This window comes from Nematolebias whitei, chromosome 18, assembly GCF_014905685.2.
Source record: "Nematolebias whitei isolate Nwh7 chromosome 18, NemWhi1, whole genome shotgun sequence".
Taxonomy (NCBI): Eukaryota; Metazoa; Chordata; class Actinopteri; order Cyprinodontiformes; family Rivulidae; genus Nematolebias; species Nematolebias whitei.
In genome coordinates this window covers 24595829-24612431 of record NC_056515.1, presented here as the reverse complement: position 1 = coordinate 24612431, position 16603 = coordinate 24595829, and the positions used below count along the sequence as shown (strand labels likewise).

The window sequence follows — 16603 nt, the reverse complement described above, 5'->3', positions numbered from 1 at the left end:
TACACCCTCATATAGGGCTTCTTCAAAATAAACTAAAATAAACTCAAATAAAATACACACCCTCTATATATACAGTACTTGCTTTGTTTCCGCTCATGGAACAGAAACATGTCAAAAAGCAAATCTTGTTTAAAACACAAATCATACCAGCATGTTGCAGGGCTGATTCCAATTTCTTGATAATTGTTATAAAAATTATAATTCTAAATCCAAATGCCTATTAAAAATACTAAATATATCATATAGTATATGCCAACATTTAGAGTGGATGATTTGACTCCATGTTACTTAAGAGATAAATGTTCTCTTAGAGGTTAATATTCCTATCAAAATGTTTTGTTATCCTGGGTTTCGCTTTATGTTTCATCCAATGATTTTTCCCCTTCGAAAGAATAAAACCTTGTCTGCATATTGACTTGGAGTCAGTTTAGTCCTTAGTAAAATGTGATTGGCTCTTTGTTACTAGTCATGCCCATAGCCTGAACATCTTCAGGACTGTAGTGTCAGTTTCCCTTAAAAATGTGTTATATTTCAAAGTTTCCTCACAAAATTTCATAAAATGTAAGTATTTGTTTTAAGACCCTGCTGCTTTCACCCAGAACGAGGATCAAAAGGAAAGAGCAAGAAAAACACGCCTTCTTCAATTTAATTGGCTGATCCAAGAAATTTCCAAAGATTTGATTGGCTGATCTTGAACTCAATCACTTCTGACCAGCACGTGATTGGCTGAGCTGTCAGGAGGAAGTCAAGTGCCACAACATTTACGCGATCAACCTAGAGTTGTCAAAAGCGGTCTCAGTTGAGACGTTTTAGATACTGTCCTGTTTTTTTCCTCTTCTCTTCCACGTTGTGTTTTGGGCGGGGACCACTGGCCCTGATTAGGTCATCTGGCCGTGAATCCACCGTGGCAAAGCTTTGCTTTTTTTTTTTTTTTTTTTTTTTACCGTGGGCTTTACCACCACCGCACGGCAGAAAGAGGAAAGTGGGACCGTATTGTTGAGGCTAGTGGGTGTTTAGCTCTTCGCAGCGGCTCGTGTTTGTGTGTACATATTGTGGACCACAGGCTATATGGCTGCAAATTACGAGCCTATATATGGACTTTCAGAAGACGAGGTAAGCTGCAGTGACAACAAGGTTTATGTTAAATTGTAAACTGGGGTTTGTTTAGTGTGAGGGGGTGAGGCAGAGATGGCTAACGATTAGCAAGCGGTGTGAAGCCAGCAAGCCCTCACCCACATTCATCTGTAGTGCACAGGTAGCTCCAGTCTGTTTGTCCCCTTTTCTCGGTTTCTTTAAGTTCTTTAAATTAAATCTAAAGTCACGACTTCACCACTATGACGCTACTTTGCTTTAAAATTGAAGCCCACACTTTATACATTATATTTGTTCCTGTTTCCTCCATTACATTAAATGTATGGACAGCTTGTAGCTGTCTCTGAAAAGTGTCGAAAGCGCAGAGATGTGCAGCAGGAGGCTAAAATTAAACCCCCCAGCACAACGAGGTTCTGAATAATTGCAAGCTAGCTTCTCCGTGGTGGACCTGAACGCACCATCTTAGATGTAATCACAGCTGTTTTGTGTAGAGCTGACCACTAAAGTGTGAGTCAGGACTAACACGGAGGTAAGCACGGTCGTTTCAGGTCAGTAGCCACGCAATCTGTGCCCACCCTGGCTAAACTGTGGCTTTAAAAGTTGTTTAGATATCTTAGTATTTGATGATGCAGTGCAGATGCTGGGAGGCAGCAGCACTGTCACGAGTCACACATGACAGATTCACTATACATGTGACATCATTTTCTCAAGCTGCAGCTGCAACATGACCTGGCAACTTGTAATGCTGTCAGAAATCTCCAGTTGATCTAGTTGAATAATATCAAATCACGTTCACTCAAGTGCAAACACTTTGAAAAGTTACATTTCTTCCTCGGCGTTAGAGTCAGATGTCACTTTTTTAACAAGATGCTATTAAAATTAACACATGGACCTTTAAAGTCCATTTAGCCAAACTGTTTAGTGACATGCACAACTGAAAATGAAAGGCGTAGCATTCCCTGAAGGGATGCATTTCACCCTCCGGCTGTCATGTCAGAGTTTTATTCTATGATAAGAGATGACCGTTTCAGCCAATTTGATCAAACCTTTCACAAAACATTGTTTACAGTCTTGTGCTATTGCATGGTTAAGTGTGGGTTGAGGATTCAAATCAGCTACTACCATTCATTTCTGAGAGTGGTTCTTTGGGATATTTTGCTAACAGATGCACAGGGTTGCTCTAACAGTCAATGCCAAAGTTTTAACAAGGATATTTTTGCACCAAGTATGAATGACTGCTACTACTGCGCTCAATTTTAGCTCAATATTTGTATAATTTGTTGAGTTAAAGCCATTTTTGGGTTTAAGCTTAATTAGTTGTGGCAGTTGTATTGAATTGAATCACCTTCAAAATATAGTTGTACAAGCACATCCAGCATTATTATTTTTATTTTTCAGGAAGTTTCATTGTGTGCCTATTGGTTTATGAGCTGTTTTGCTAACAGACATACTTCATATTGTTAATAGCACATATTTAAACAATACTCTTGCACAATCTGTTCGTATTCAGAATATATGTTGGGCACCAGCCTCAACTACTACCATACCACATTTTAGGTCAGTATCTGCAAAACTGAGATATAGCCGTTTCTTTAAAGGTCAGTTGGCTGTGACAATCATTTTAAATCAGGTAGGTATCAAAATATACATACGTGTATAGCAAGTAGCTTTAATTTTAAAATAATCCATATATATTTATTTACTTTTTATTTGTAACCCAATGAATGGCTTAGTATTGCCTCTATCAGAACATTGTCTAATTACAATAAGGTTTAGGAAGTGGTTTTTAAGCATTAGTGCTACAATTAATAGCTTGAAAGCCCTAATTAGCATTCATATATCTTACTCATTAAATTAGAGTGCAACAAGTTATTCCCCAAAATCCAAAGCTTTTAGCTTTATTGAAAGCAACGCAAACTGGAAACCACAATAATGTAATGGGTTCTAATGTTCAGCATGCACCTCCAAATGGACTCGTGATGTTTCTGTAATTTTATTGGCATACAAACAGCTCTAGATAATACTGTTTTCTACAGTTTTGTTGTGTAAAGATGCATAGATGTTGGGGTCAACATTGCATAAAACATTGCATCCACTGTGACGAAGAATTAAAGGTTGAATAATTGTACACCTCCAGCATCAAATCACATCTGCTTTGGCTCTGCAGCTGTTCCATAAGTTAGATCTTTGTTTTTAGGCTTAATGGAAATGTTTTTAACCTGCACTCGGGGAACTACAAAGAAGCAGTTTGTCAGTGATTTTAATTGCTGAGTTGGCAATAAGAGATAAATGTAGACGTTTTATTGTTTCAAAGAACCTATGCAGGAAAGTGATGCACATTTAAACTCGTGAATCTATAATGACCTCACTCCGTTAACAAAAAGGTGCTAGTTTGTGTGTTTAGGAGATTATCTAACATTTTAACTCAAGCTATCCTCTTCTTTTGTGGATTTTTCACATGAAATGTCAGGTTTTTGCAGCGTCAGCTTGAAGGCTGGTTGGTAATGAGGTCTTAAAAGTATTTTCCATGACTTTTTTTGATTAACTTTGCTTTCTACCATTTTCAGCATGAGACACGTGTGCTGCGGGTCAAAGTCATCGCTGGAATTGATCTGGCAAAAAAAGATATCATTGGTGCCAGGTAAGTGTCATGGGATACTGTTTTTTTTATTGTGATAGAAGCCATATTTATTTAGAGATTTCTGTAGTAGGATCATTATTTATTGTAATTGTACAAAGTTTCACAAATGCTGAGCTGTGAACGCCTCTGTTCTTTTGTTAAACCAGACATAATCAACTTTTTTTTTTCTGGTTATTTACTCTTTTAAGATAAGAAATGCATTGCTGTCATTACTTTAATAATTTACCAGGAACATTTATGTTAGGAAAGCCAAGAATAGGAGGAGCAGCAAAGCTTTTGCTGAAAAGTTTGGCATCCTGCTCTTTGAATCAGAAGGTCTCTTTTCTGTCCTTTTTGACAGTACAACGTTGTGAATTTCAATACACCCTTTATAACTGTGAAGACCTTGAACTCCTAAGTGTTAATCAATGATTACCGACCTCTCTTATCTTATGCATAATCTATTTCAGTCGCAAATTTTCCAGATAGAAGTCTCTGACAAATAATTAAACGTGCCACATTCTTTGTTACATGTGTAAACACACAGATGTTACGCAGTGCTATAATGAGTTTCGTGTGCCGTTGCAAAGCTCCTATGTATTTGTACTCCCAAGTCCCAGTTGGGAATGATCTTTTGTTATTTTGAATGAGTAAACAGCATTATGTCCTTCCGTGAAAAATCGAATAACGTCCAACTTTGTACCTTCAGTGGTAAGACTTGTTAAAAATTGATATTACACCGACTTTACTGGTGCTACCGACTACCATCAGTCTTTTCTCTGTGAAATGTAGCAGTTTTAAAAACAGTTTTATCATGGCAGATAACTCATTTGCTTTAAGTTACCTGTAAATATCACCACATGCTAATAAATACCATTGACTCTTTTTAATTTTTAATGTTCCCAAACAAATAAAACCCTAACTACAATATTCCAGACTGTGAAAACTAGACGTTGGGCTTATATGCTTGAGGAAAAATTGGTGAATGATTAATTAGTTATTTGTTCCTTAATTTTTAATCTTTTGACAAGGTAATCCGATTAATATTTCAGCTGTAGAAGGAAAATAAATACATTTTAAGCTCTTAAGATCCAAGCGTCGTTATAGGATTGGTCTTTGCAGTGATTTTCCTCCTCTTGACATCACACATCGAATGAAGCAGATTCTAGGAAGGCTGAATTTACATTCCAGCACATGAATGTCTGAATAGGTCTGTACATGAACGTGTGATGCTAACACGTCGCAGCCTTTGACGATAGCCTGTTGGAAAGCCTTTTGGCTGACTGAATGTTATCGCTATTTAGTAACATGCTGAATAAGAACCTCTTCCTGACGAGGTCCAAGAACTCGATTAGTTAATGAGACGACACCAGTACGGGCCGAGACTTCCAATAAAACAACATTATGACTAGTGCAAGTCTCATCAGCAGTTTGTTTACTGGATTATTTTAATTTCTCATATCAGAGCTGTGTCAAAAGCAGACATTGCCAATAAAATCTTGGCATGTTCAGCCCTGTGTGAGCTCCACTCATGCCAGAGAGCATGAGCGAGCATCCTAGTGCTCTGCTGGCTGTACATCTCAGCCTGGATGTGGTGAAAGCTGAACTCTTAACGACAAAACATTGAAGGAGGACTTGATGTGTGGCTAGCTACCACAGACGGTGCTGACTTGGCTGTCTGTCACATTTTGAAAGGCTCAAACAGTGCCAGCTTGTTCTTCTTTGCTCTAAATGTCTTTCTGTTCATGCTGTGTTACAGCTATGTTGCTACATCGTGTTCTTAGAGGGTTTTTTTCTCCCCTGAACAAGAAACGTGTTGATATTTTGCTGGTAGAAACACAAGAAGCTTTTGTGCAATTAAATTAAAGGTTAACAAAGTTACATTTTAAATCGGGCAGCCTATAATATCTTTGTCAACCACTGCTGAAAAGTGAAAGTGTACAATAATGTTTTTCCTGCCTCTGTTTGCTTTTGATGTATGGAGTTAACCTGATTTAAGATGGCTGCTATAATCAACTGACCTCAAAAACACAAAAGTGGATATAAATGTTAATTTTACAACTTTTAACAGAACATTTTGTATGGCAGGAGTTGAGTTGGATCCCTGATGCAGATTCTGAGAACTCACAAAAAACACGATGTCTTTGTTGAAAATGTTGACATTAACTATTTGAAGACAATTTCTATCGGTTATCAAAACCATTTGACAGATTTTAATTCAAAGTTTCAAGTTTCTTTATTTCTTAACGAAACTGTGTTCACAGGGTCCCAGTTACATCCAACAAAAGTATAAAATGTAAAAGAAAAACAGTAAAAAGATCTAAGATGTGAATAAGAAAAGCGTTAACTAAAAATACACTAAGCACTAGTAGTAGCAAAACAATACGCTGAACAGCAGCTCGAACATGAGTCTGTGTGAGCAGATGAGTACGCATGAACACAGCAACATGAAACCGATCAGCAGCAACATGAAACAGATCAGCAGCAACATGATGTGATTTATCACAGTGGTTATCTTGGTTAGATATTAATGAGTCTAACAGCTTCAGGGTAGAAGCTGTTCCTCAGTCTAGTGGTTCTACACTTAATGCTCCTTAACCTCCTTCCTGAGGGGAGCGGGGCAAAAAGTGTGTGTGCTGGGTGAGTGGGGTCCTTCATGATGCAGGTGGCCCTCTTTCTACATCTGGAGGTGTGTCTGTGATTTTGGGGAGACTGATTTCAACAGACTTCTGTGCAGCCTCCATGCCACACATTGATGCTGGAGCACAGGATGCTCTCCACTGCACACCTGTAGAAGGAGGCGAGGACTGAGCTTCCCAGACCAGCTCGTCTCATCCGACTGAGGAAGTAGAGTCTCTGATGAGCTTTCTTGATCTGGCTGGTGGTGTTGTTGCCCCAGCTGAGGTTGTCATTCAGGGGAACACCCAAGTACTTGTAGCTGGAGACCACGACCATTTCCTTCGTCATATTCACACTGATGAACCTTTTATAAAACTATTGTTTGGTGTACCTCTACAATTATTTATCTTTTGGAGCCATTCTAATTCAAATGGCCACCACAGCCAACTTACCTTGAAAATGAAAAATAAATCAGTCAGTTTATACATGTACTGTGCTAAAATATGGTGTGGTAGTAGTTGAGAATCAATCAAAATACACACGTCTTGAATACCATATGAAATAATGTGCAACATTAATTTCCAATAAGTTTGATCAAAATGGCTACAACTTTATGTCTCAACACAGCATGATCTAAGTCTCCAACTCTAGCATGGAAACCGGTGGGCAATATGGCACTCCTTCTAGGAATGCTAGGCCTTCAAATTGTCTTGACCTGAAGTTGCCTGTTGGTCTCCCTCCAAGAGTTTTTGTTAATAAAGAGAGGGAGAAAAGAAGTCTTTGAGAAGCTGAGATACAGTAGGCTCATTGTTAGTTAGTCACAGCACATCACAGAACCACACAAACATACAATTAGAGGCTGTGGGGATCCTGAAGACATTAATTAGCAATTAAGCTGCCGCACGTTTACTTGAGAGACACGTTTTCAGCTCATTTTTTTGATTCCTTTTTGCTCGTTAGCTTCCTGTCAACTACTTCATTCATACAAATGTAAGGCAGTATTCTAGCTGGCAGGATGAATCTAAATTGGGGCATATTTGGATCAGAGTTAGATTTCTCTTTAGGTCCAATTTTAATTTCCGGAAATCTGTTTGGCAAATCAAATTAAGAGATTTCCAGATGGTTTGAAACATGTTCAAATCTGCTTTTGCTCAGCAGTAAGTACTGGTAAGTAAGTGCAGCCTCTGTAGCCATGAACATTTGAGGAGGGTGAAGGAGGTTTTTGGCTTTAGTTGAAGGCACAATTAGCCAGAAACTTTAGTCCTTTTTTACTTGAAATGGCAGTCTCACCGTTTACTGCTAATCTGATTTTTGTGACTTAGAAAAAAATCTTTGCAGTGGTCAATCCGCTCTGATCTTTTGTATCTTTAATTTTCTGGTTTAGAAGCTTTAGTGATGATAAGCTTTGAGCACATGGTTTTAAAGTGTCTGGCAATGCACAGCTGCTATCAGTTTTGGCTTTTTGTAGGTAAAAATGGTCTTAAATCCAACTGTTGGTGGTAACGTATTGATGAAAATGAATGCATGACTGTGAGGTAGTTTGTCGATCTTGCTGGCGTTGCATAAAGGTTTTCCTGAAGAAAGCTTTGGTGAGTTATCCAAACATTAGGATGCTGGTTCATACATGGCAAAAACAGAAAGCACAGTTCTAGAATTTACTTTATTAAAGAAAGTCTATGCAAGCGTTATGGATATTGTGTTGGTTTCTAATCTTGTAAAGCAGGTTTTCTAACCCTCTTCTGAAACATAGCTGTTGTTCTGCTTTTTAATTTAGTGATTTAAATTAATATGAAAAAGGTTGACAGAAACTCCAAAATGATACAAAAATTTCCAAATACCTTGTTTAGGGATGCACAATATTATTTGGCCAATAATCTATACTGATATTTTATATACTTTCCTTTGTCAGAACATAGCCTCATTTAGGTTTATTTGCTACAAAAATTGTGTAACAGATGTAAGAGCTGGTGACATATTCAGTAACAGCCATATGATATGCATAGCACTTTAACTTATATTAAATGAAAAGTGTTACATGTTATTTATTAGCATTAGTCACCTGCGATGCTGTCTCACTTGTGGAGGCTTGTTCCAGGTTCCTAGTTGCAGTGTGAGATCCTCTGCACTCTTGTGCATGAAGGACAGACTTTTTAAGATCAAAGTTTTTCTATTCATTGTGCTGTAAGACTAATCATGCTAACGGGGCTAACACATGACATCCAAATGTCTGTGGTAAAACTCTCCCAAGTGCTATCGGCTATTAGCTTCTCAATGACGTCGGAAATGATTGCTTGTAACTTGGGTAAGTTTACGTCGGAAAAATATCTGACTGGGGATGATGTAGCGAGGCTCAACGTAGTCCATAAATCTTCAGAATCTGACATCCTCACTAATGAAAAAAAACTTCCACACTGTCGACATTTGGGATTTTCCTCTCTGCCGTGACATCAGGTAGTTGCACGTCATGTCATCATGTTGTGCTGGTGCTGCAGGCATCCTTGTCATTGGGTTGTCCTACAAAAACAGTGCCTTTTTTATCATTGAGTTATTTTGATGGAATGTCCGATGTCCAATATTTAACTTTAACGCTAATATCGGCCGATACATGCTGATAATATTGTGCATCCTTAACCTTGTTTGTTATTATAAAAACTGATACACTTAATGTGCATTAATTCAAATATAACAAATATATCAGTAACATAACTCATCTCTTGAACAATAAACAAATTTTCTATTTTTAAAATAAATATGACCAACAGTGGGCAGCACGGTGGCACAACTAGTAGAGCTGCTGCCTCTCAGCGAGAAGGTTGCCGGTTCAAATCCTGGTCCAGGGGCCTTTCTGGGTGGAGTTTGCATGTTCTCTCCGTGCATGCGTGGGTTTTCTCCGGGTACTCCGGTTTCCTCCCACAGCCCAAAAACATGCATTTTAGACTGATTGGTAACTCTAAATTGTCCCTCGGTGTGAATGAGAGAGTGAATGGTTGTTTGTCTCGTTTGTCTCTATGTGTCCCTGTGATGGACTTGTGACCTGTCCAGGGTGTACCCCGCCCCTCGCACAGTGATTGCTGGACATGGGCACCAGCGATCCCCGTGACCCAAAGTGGAAAAAGTAGGTAAAAAGATGGATGGTTGGATGCATGGGTGACCAACAGTTATTGATGCAAAAAATTAACTACAATGAACTCTGAGAAGAGTCACCAAAGATCTTATTCCAGTTTTTGCAGTTTGAATGGCCGATGTGGCCTGTCCTATTTGCCTTTTTATATCAAAATTCAGTATTTGGTTTGCAACACGTACAGTTTTTTTTACTGCCAAGTTTCACACTATCTAGACCAGGGCAATTCAACTAAACTTCTCAGGGGGGCCACAGTTTCTGAAAGCCAGCAGCTCAGGGGCCGGACATCCAACAATTTAATTAAATTCAATTTAGTTTATGTATGGTATATAGCGCCACCGATTAAAGTCATTATGTAAATAAACCAAGTTTTACAATGGTCTGTTACCTTTTAAATTTGTTTATTTTATTGCATTGAATCATAAATGCAATAAGCAGAAACCAAACCCAGAACAATTTTTTTTATTTATTTATTTTTTTTATGAAGTTATTGGCGGGCCAGATTGAAGTCAGCCGCGGGCCATCAGTTGAATAGTCCTGATATAGCTTCTATCAACTCTTGACAACACTGTAGTTCTTTTCTTTAATCTGGTTAATGGAAACTCTGCTGTGGTTAATTTCTATAAAGTAACAGTTTTTATTTATTTACATTTGCCTCAGTCTTATTGACTTCTGAATGAAACTAATGTAGCATCAGTTCCACCTAGTTTTGACAGGTATTGGTTTCTGTTTTTACTCTGATGGTGTAAGCTCTTCCATTTCTCACCGTCATGTTTGTTGTGTCGTATGTGTCCGTGTATTAAAGCTGATGTTCACACACTGCCTCTGTAGTGATGAACATGCATTATCTGTCTCAGCTTACTCATCCTGAACACAGTCAGACCTGGTAGTTTTGGAGGATGAAGTGTATTTTAATGACTTAAGAATAAGGCTAAGACAACATCTACAGATGAGGAGAGAAAAGCAGTTGTCACACTGTAGAGAATATTTGCTAAAATTCAAATCAACAGTTTAGGATAAAAAATGAAAATGTTGTGTTGTGCAGCTTATATCTTTAACTCAAATAATTTGTATTGCATGCTAAATTGAAACACACGAAACAAGCTTTGAGGAGATTTAAGGAATGTTAAAAGCCTGACAATCCACCCGGTTTAGCTATCAGCATGTTGACTTTTCTTCGGTCATGATTGGTCGAGCTCTGCCTCTATAAGCAGAATTCATTTGAGGTTTTAGCCTTGCTAGCATTTCTAAACAAACAGTTTCTGCTTTCTTGAGTGGCAAAAATTGCATACTCTCCTCTTACTATTTGAGCCACTTACCTCAAATTGTTTTGCTATTTCTATTTTTAGCACTCTGTCAATATGGCATTACAGCTTTATCTCACAGTTCCCAAATGCAAGCAGTTTTTATCTGCAGGGCAGGCTTAAGGTCAGGTTTCAGGTCTGGAGCTGCCATTCTAAACTGGTACAACTGTGTGCTGTGTCCACAGTTGATATGAAAATGGATTACAAGGAGCAATTAGAAAGGTTAGGCACATACACGTTACAGGTATGCTTCTTTTTATGCAGTTGTGCTAAACAGGGATCTCACTTCACCTTTTAAATGTGACAAAAAATAAAAGGGTCTTGCTTTCTTGGAAGAAATGTATATTGCCTGCTGCCTTTTTGTGCTAGAAATGTCTAGCTAAGATCATGTTATTATGAGAGGGGATGGAGTCATTTTGGTTAAACATTGGAAAGGCACAGTCTCCTCGATTAGTGTTCCGGCTATATGCTGTGAATGACTCCCAGCTACTACCACATCAAATTTTAGCTCTATGTATAAATCTGACTGAATTATAGTTATTTGTGTTTACTAAGACTGACTAGGTACTGGGGTCATCTTGAGTTGGCTTGTCTTCAAAGTTCAGTCAGATGCAGACGATTACTGAGTCTCATTAAATTCTGTCCAGTGGTTCATAAGATATTTTACACACAACATGATCATGAGCTGGTAATGGTATTTCAGGTTCTGCTTTGAAATGGTTGTCCTCTTACCTGTCCGATAGATCAACCTTCTTGGCTACATCTACGTACACATCCCATTCCTGCCCTGTTCATTTTGGTGTTCAACAGGGCTCCGTTTTGGGGCCATTGCTGTTTCTGCTCTATCTGCTCCCTCTTGGTTTGTTACTTTCATCTTTTAAGGATATCTCCTATCATTGTTATGCTGATGACATCCAGATGTATATTTCTTTTCTTCCAAATGAGCTTTCAAAACTACACATTTTACTTAACTGTTTGGATTCAGTTAAAAGCTGGATGACTGAAAGTTTTCTCCAGCTAAGTAGAGAAAAAAACAGAAATAATCGTCTTTGCTCCAGAAAAACTACTTTAATGGTAAAGCAGATCTTTTGGTCTCTTGGTCATTTTGCTAAATCCTCGGTTAGAAACCTTGGGATTACCTTTGACTCAGGTTTTACTCTGGAAACTCATGTAAAGTCTCTGGTTTGTTCCTGTTTCTACCATCTGTGAAATATTGCCAAGCTAAGCCATATTGTTTCTCGTCCAGAGTTGGAAATGTTAATTCATGCTTTTGTTTCGTCTTGCCTGGATTTTTGTAATTCACTGTACACTTGTTTAACCAAAACCTCCCTAGACTGGTTGCAGTCTGTACAGAATGCTGCTGCTAGACTCCTGACTGGATCTTCAAAATTTTGTCATATAACTCCACTTCTAAAGTGACTTCATTGGCTCCCAGTTCATTATCGAGTGGATTTCAAGGTTTTGGTTTTGACTTGGCGAGCTCCGCATGGACAGACACCAATTTATATCTCAGAACTTTTAGATCCCTACACCCTGATCAGGTCTTTGAGGTCCTGTGATCAAGACCTGCTGATTGTCCCCCAGACAAAACTGAAAACTAAAGGAGACAGAGCCTTTTTTTCTGTAGCTTCAAGACTCTGGAACTCATTCAACCTTTATTTAGACAGGTAATCCCATTGAGCCTCAAGGACTCATTTACAAGAGAGACCTGATTAGGAACCTTGATGAGGAACTCCCTTCCTCAAACTCTCTGATCAGTGGACTCAGTGGCTTCTTTTAAAGGCCAGCTAAAAACTCATCTTTTTAAATCGGCTTTGCTTAAATGTGTTTTGTGCTTTTGTTTATTTTGTTTGTTGAAGCACTTTCCGATTTTTATCTTGAAAAGCGCTTTATAAATAAAGTTTTACCTACTTACTTACTTACTAATGAATAAAAGGAACCTGATCAATCGTTCATGCGTGAACACACAATCCACTCTGTAATCATTTAGCTGATATCAGCCATAATTTTGTCCATATTTATTGTAGAAATAACTTGTTTTTGTTCTTGCTGGCTTAAAAGTTTTGGTAAAAAAAAAAAAAAAGATTTCTTGGGTATACTCAAAAGACTGTAGAGGTCATAAAGTGCAATGTGGTCAATGCATCTTCTTTGTTATCTTGCAGTGATCCTTATGTCAAGCTTTCCCTCTATGTTGCGGATGAGAACAGAGAGCTTGCCTTAGTCCAGACGAAAACTATTAAAAAGGTAAGTCCAAAGGGAAGAAGTGATTTTCAGACATGTTGCATACCATTGATCTACTTTTAACTCTTATCTCTGATCTTCTCCTGAACAAGCTCCACACAGGAACCTGAACGTAGCTTTCTTTCAAGTCACAGTTTAGCAAAACTTCTAAAACTTCCCCCAAAACAACCACCGTTTTTACTGCAAATCAAAGCAGCCGTTTCATTCTGTGAAAGAATGCACAGGAAAGCACCGGAAAGCCACGCTTCCTTTTTCTGTGCAGCAGAGACTTGGAGTTACTGGTCAAAGTCTTTTGCTCCAGTGAGCCGTTTTTGTGGAGGAAATTTATTCACAGCAGGGGGAGCTATTACTTGATATTAAGATTAATTCTGTTTGACAAAGATTTTAATAATAAAGCTGGCTGGAGTATAATGACATTCTCAAAACTGCATGTTTTAAATCTGTTTTGCATATTTTATTCACGTCTGAGTCTGGAACTTTTTGAAATTATAATATCTAGGTGTAAAACTTTGGTGAAGCCTGATTAGGCATACCAATAAAATTAATATAATGGATCATATCAGTGAATTTGTCCTTGAGTAGTAGTTGTGGTTCACTACAATCTACTGCCAGAAACAGCCTCTGCAGGAGTTGGACAGCTCAGGCCTCCATGCAGGCAGACGTATGCTGCCAGTGGCTATGATAGCTTTATAGGATATAAATAGCTGACAATACACTGCTTGGCTCTTCTGTGGGTTCTTCCTCTTTTTTTATCTGGGGCACCTTTTGATAAAGCTAAGTGTAGCGTTAGCTTGTGGCAACAAAGAAATAAAAAAAAAAAACATGATGGAAAGTATGACAAAAATGAAAAGCCAAGCTGAGACTGAGCATACTGCGAGTACTGAAGTTTGGAATATAATCCAGGATGTTTTTTAATTGTTTGATTTAGTATTAAATAAGTTGTTTGTCACAAAGCTCTGTGGTGCTGTAAAATGCGCTCGTTAATTAGTGACTCCTGACATTAAGGTTTTCCATCAGATAATTTTTATGAGAAGTGTGGCATTGTTCTCAGTCTGAGAAAATGTCAAATGTGTGCGGCAGAAGGAAATGTTGAGTGTCTGGTGAGTTGATCCAGGTTGAGAGTGTGTGGAAAATGTCCATTGCTGTTAATCTGGAGCCCAAAAGCTTGTCAGCCAGTAATGATTGTTGCTTTTGACTTTCTCTAAAGCTTAAGGATCATAGACGTAGAAGATGGAGCCAAATTGCTTCACTTTTTCCTTGCTTTATAAAATGTCAAACATAGGTTAGCTTTGGAAACATATTGTGTTTACTGTGACTTAAAAAGTGAATTTAATTTAGTTCAACCAGATTTACATTTTGTGTTTCAGACCCTCAATCCCAAGTGGAATGAAGAGTTCTTCTTCAGAGTGAGTTCAGATTTGAAACGTGTCTCCTTTCTTCACTACCACACTTTGTTGTTGACTTTGTTTTACTTTAGAGTGTTTTGCAGGATAAAATGATTACCGTATTTTTTGGCGTTTTTTTTGTTGTGTGTGCATAATTTGCATGCCCTACGACTTATACACTGAAGCACCATATTTATGGATTTTTCTCATATTTATAAACCAATTTTTGGCTGAGATATGACCATTTTCATTCATTCTGACTGTAAATATTGAACACTACCATTTTCAGCCACTAGATGGCACTCGAGTAGTATGGCATGCCGTTGTGTCATGTAATAGGCAAAAAGTGGCTATTAATGACACAATCGGCTTGCCATTCAAGCCACCTTTGTCCAGCTTGCCTGGAGCAACCGTCAAATCGGCTTCATTGCGCTGCGCCGCCCTGGTGAAATGCAGCTAATTTGACCATTAAGTGCATTTATTAAGTAAAAGTTCAACTGAGACACCCCTTTGCTATAATGTTGAGCAAACAATTGTTTTCTGTGCTTGTCTTGTTAAATTTCGAAGAAATGCACAGCGAGTCATCCTTTGCGCATTCCTGTTTCTGCATATCAACGTTTGAAAATACAGCTGATTTGACCGTCAAAATGCATTTATTGAGGAAACGTTAGACTGAGACACACCTTTGCTATAATTTCAAGCAAACAAATAATTGTTTTTAAGTGTTAATCTTGTTAAATTCTTCAAAAATACTCCCGTGCATGCTCCCTCGGCCGCCATTTGGCAGCCAATTGATAATTGGCACAACACTGGCTCACATTTCCGGGTTGTCAGTGGTGACGCGTAACATACGCAACACATCAGCGGTGACGCATAATAGTTGCGACATATACAGTGAAGCGATGCGTTTATGGATTTTTCCATTTTATTAGACATATTTGGACTGATTTGACTTACAGGGCGGTGCGACGTGTATGACGGAAAATACGGTAATCTTTGGTTATAGTTCAGTTCTGCTGAGTGGTTCCTCCTAATGTTGTTTTACAGTTCATGTTAGCCACTCATTCATGTTATGTCCTTTAAGTTGATAATTTCTTGAAATTACGAATATATCCAAAATAGTTTGTACGTGTACAGCATTGTCCTAAAAGCCATCACTCTTTTTTTTTAATTTTTTTATATAACTCATTCCAAGAAAGTATATTTTTTACATTTTTTAACATCTTTAGAAATATTTCATTAGGCTTTCTGAATGTCTTTTTTTGGACATGTTTTTATTATTTTTCAATCTATTTCTTGACTATTTTTAAAGTAATCTTGTGTTTTGTCTTTGTCAGTACATTTTATTCCCATTTCTGATAATTCAAGAATAAAAAAAGCTCCAAAACCGAAAGGATGAACAAGGATGAATCATAACAGTCAACTTGACAAGGAAGCATTTTCTAGAGGATGTTTTTGCACTTTTTGACTAACCGCCTGACCTAAAGACAAAATATGTCTGTTTTTCTTTAGCTGAATCTAAAAAAGTAGACCAAACATAACACAATTTGATAAACATATGCGCCCTCAAGATATTTCTAAAGAGCTGAAAACGTATTCAATCAGCTGGAAGATGGTCCGTCTCTCAGCTCCTGTCTTAGATCTTTGCTGTGTTTTTTTTCCCTTTTCCAAAATCCATAACATTCTGATACACTTCATCTGCTGCAGATCATTTTTAAGCCTGAAACTTTTCTATTTGGCTTTTTTTCAGGCACACACTGCACAATATGCTGTTATATTATATTATGCTGTGTACAAAGACTGGAGTGAAATGGCAGCAAAAAAAAAAAAGACATTCAGAAAACCTGGAAGACTTTTGATCAAGACCACTTAAAAAGAGTACAAGAATGTCTCACTCTTTGGAAGTAAAAGTAAAAAAAAAAATAAGGGTACTTTAAAGTTTTGCAGAGTACTAGACATTAGAATTGGATTTGTGTAGCAAATGGATGATTGCAGTAAAATCTCTGTTTTTTTTTGTTGTTGCAAACATAGGTGTGCCCGCAGAACCACAGGCTGCTCTTTGAGGTGTTTGATGAAAACAGATTGGTGAGATTTCATCTTCTTAACTTTCTTCTTAACGTCCACATTAAAATAAAATGTTTTTATTCAGTTTATTCTTTTTGCTGTTACAGGATCTATTTAATTCATTCAACAAAATTACTTGTAGCTTTCAGATTTAGTT

At 37.8% G+C, this 16603-nt stretch overlaps 1 protein-coding gene across 1 annotated transcript in view; it reads left to right on the top strand.

Moving 5' to 3' along the window:
• Positions 1–742: 742 nt before the first annotated feature.
• nedd4l (NEDD4 like E3 ubiquitin protein ligase) overlaps positions 743–16603 on the top strand; it is a 49537-nt gene continuing 33676 nt past the window's right edge. The window contains exons 1-5 of the mRNA XM_037692135.1: positions 743–1113; positions 3660–3733; positions 12919–13000; positions 14365–14403; positions 16414–16467. Of these exons, the coding sequence (XP_037548063.1) occupies positions 1069–1113; positions 3660–3733; positions 12919–13000; positions 14365–14403; positions 16414–16467 (294 nt within the window). The 5' untranslated portion in view covers positions 743–1068. The remainder of the gene's footprint in view (positions 1114–3659; positions 3734–12918; positions 13001–14364; positions 14404–16413; positions 16468–16603) is intronic.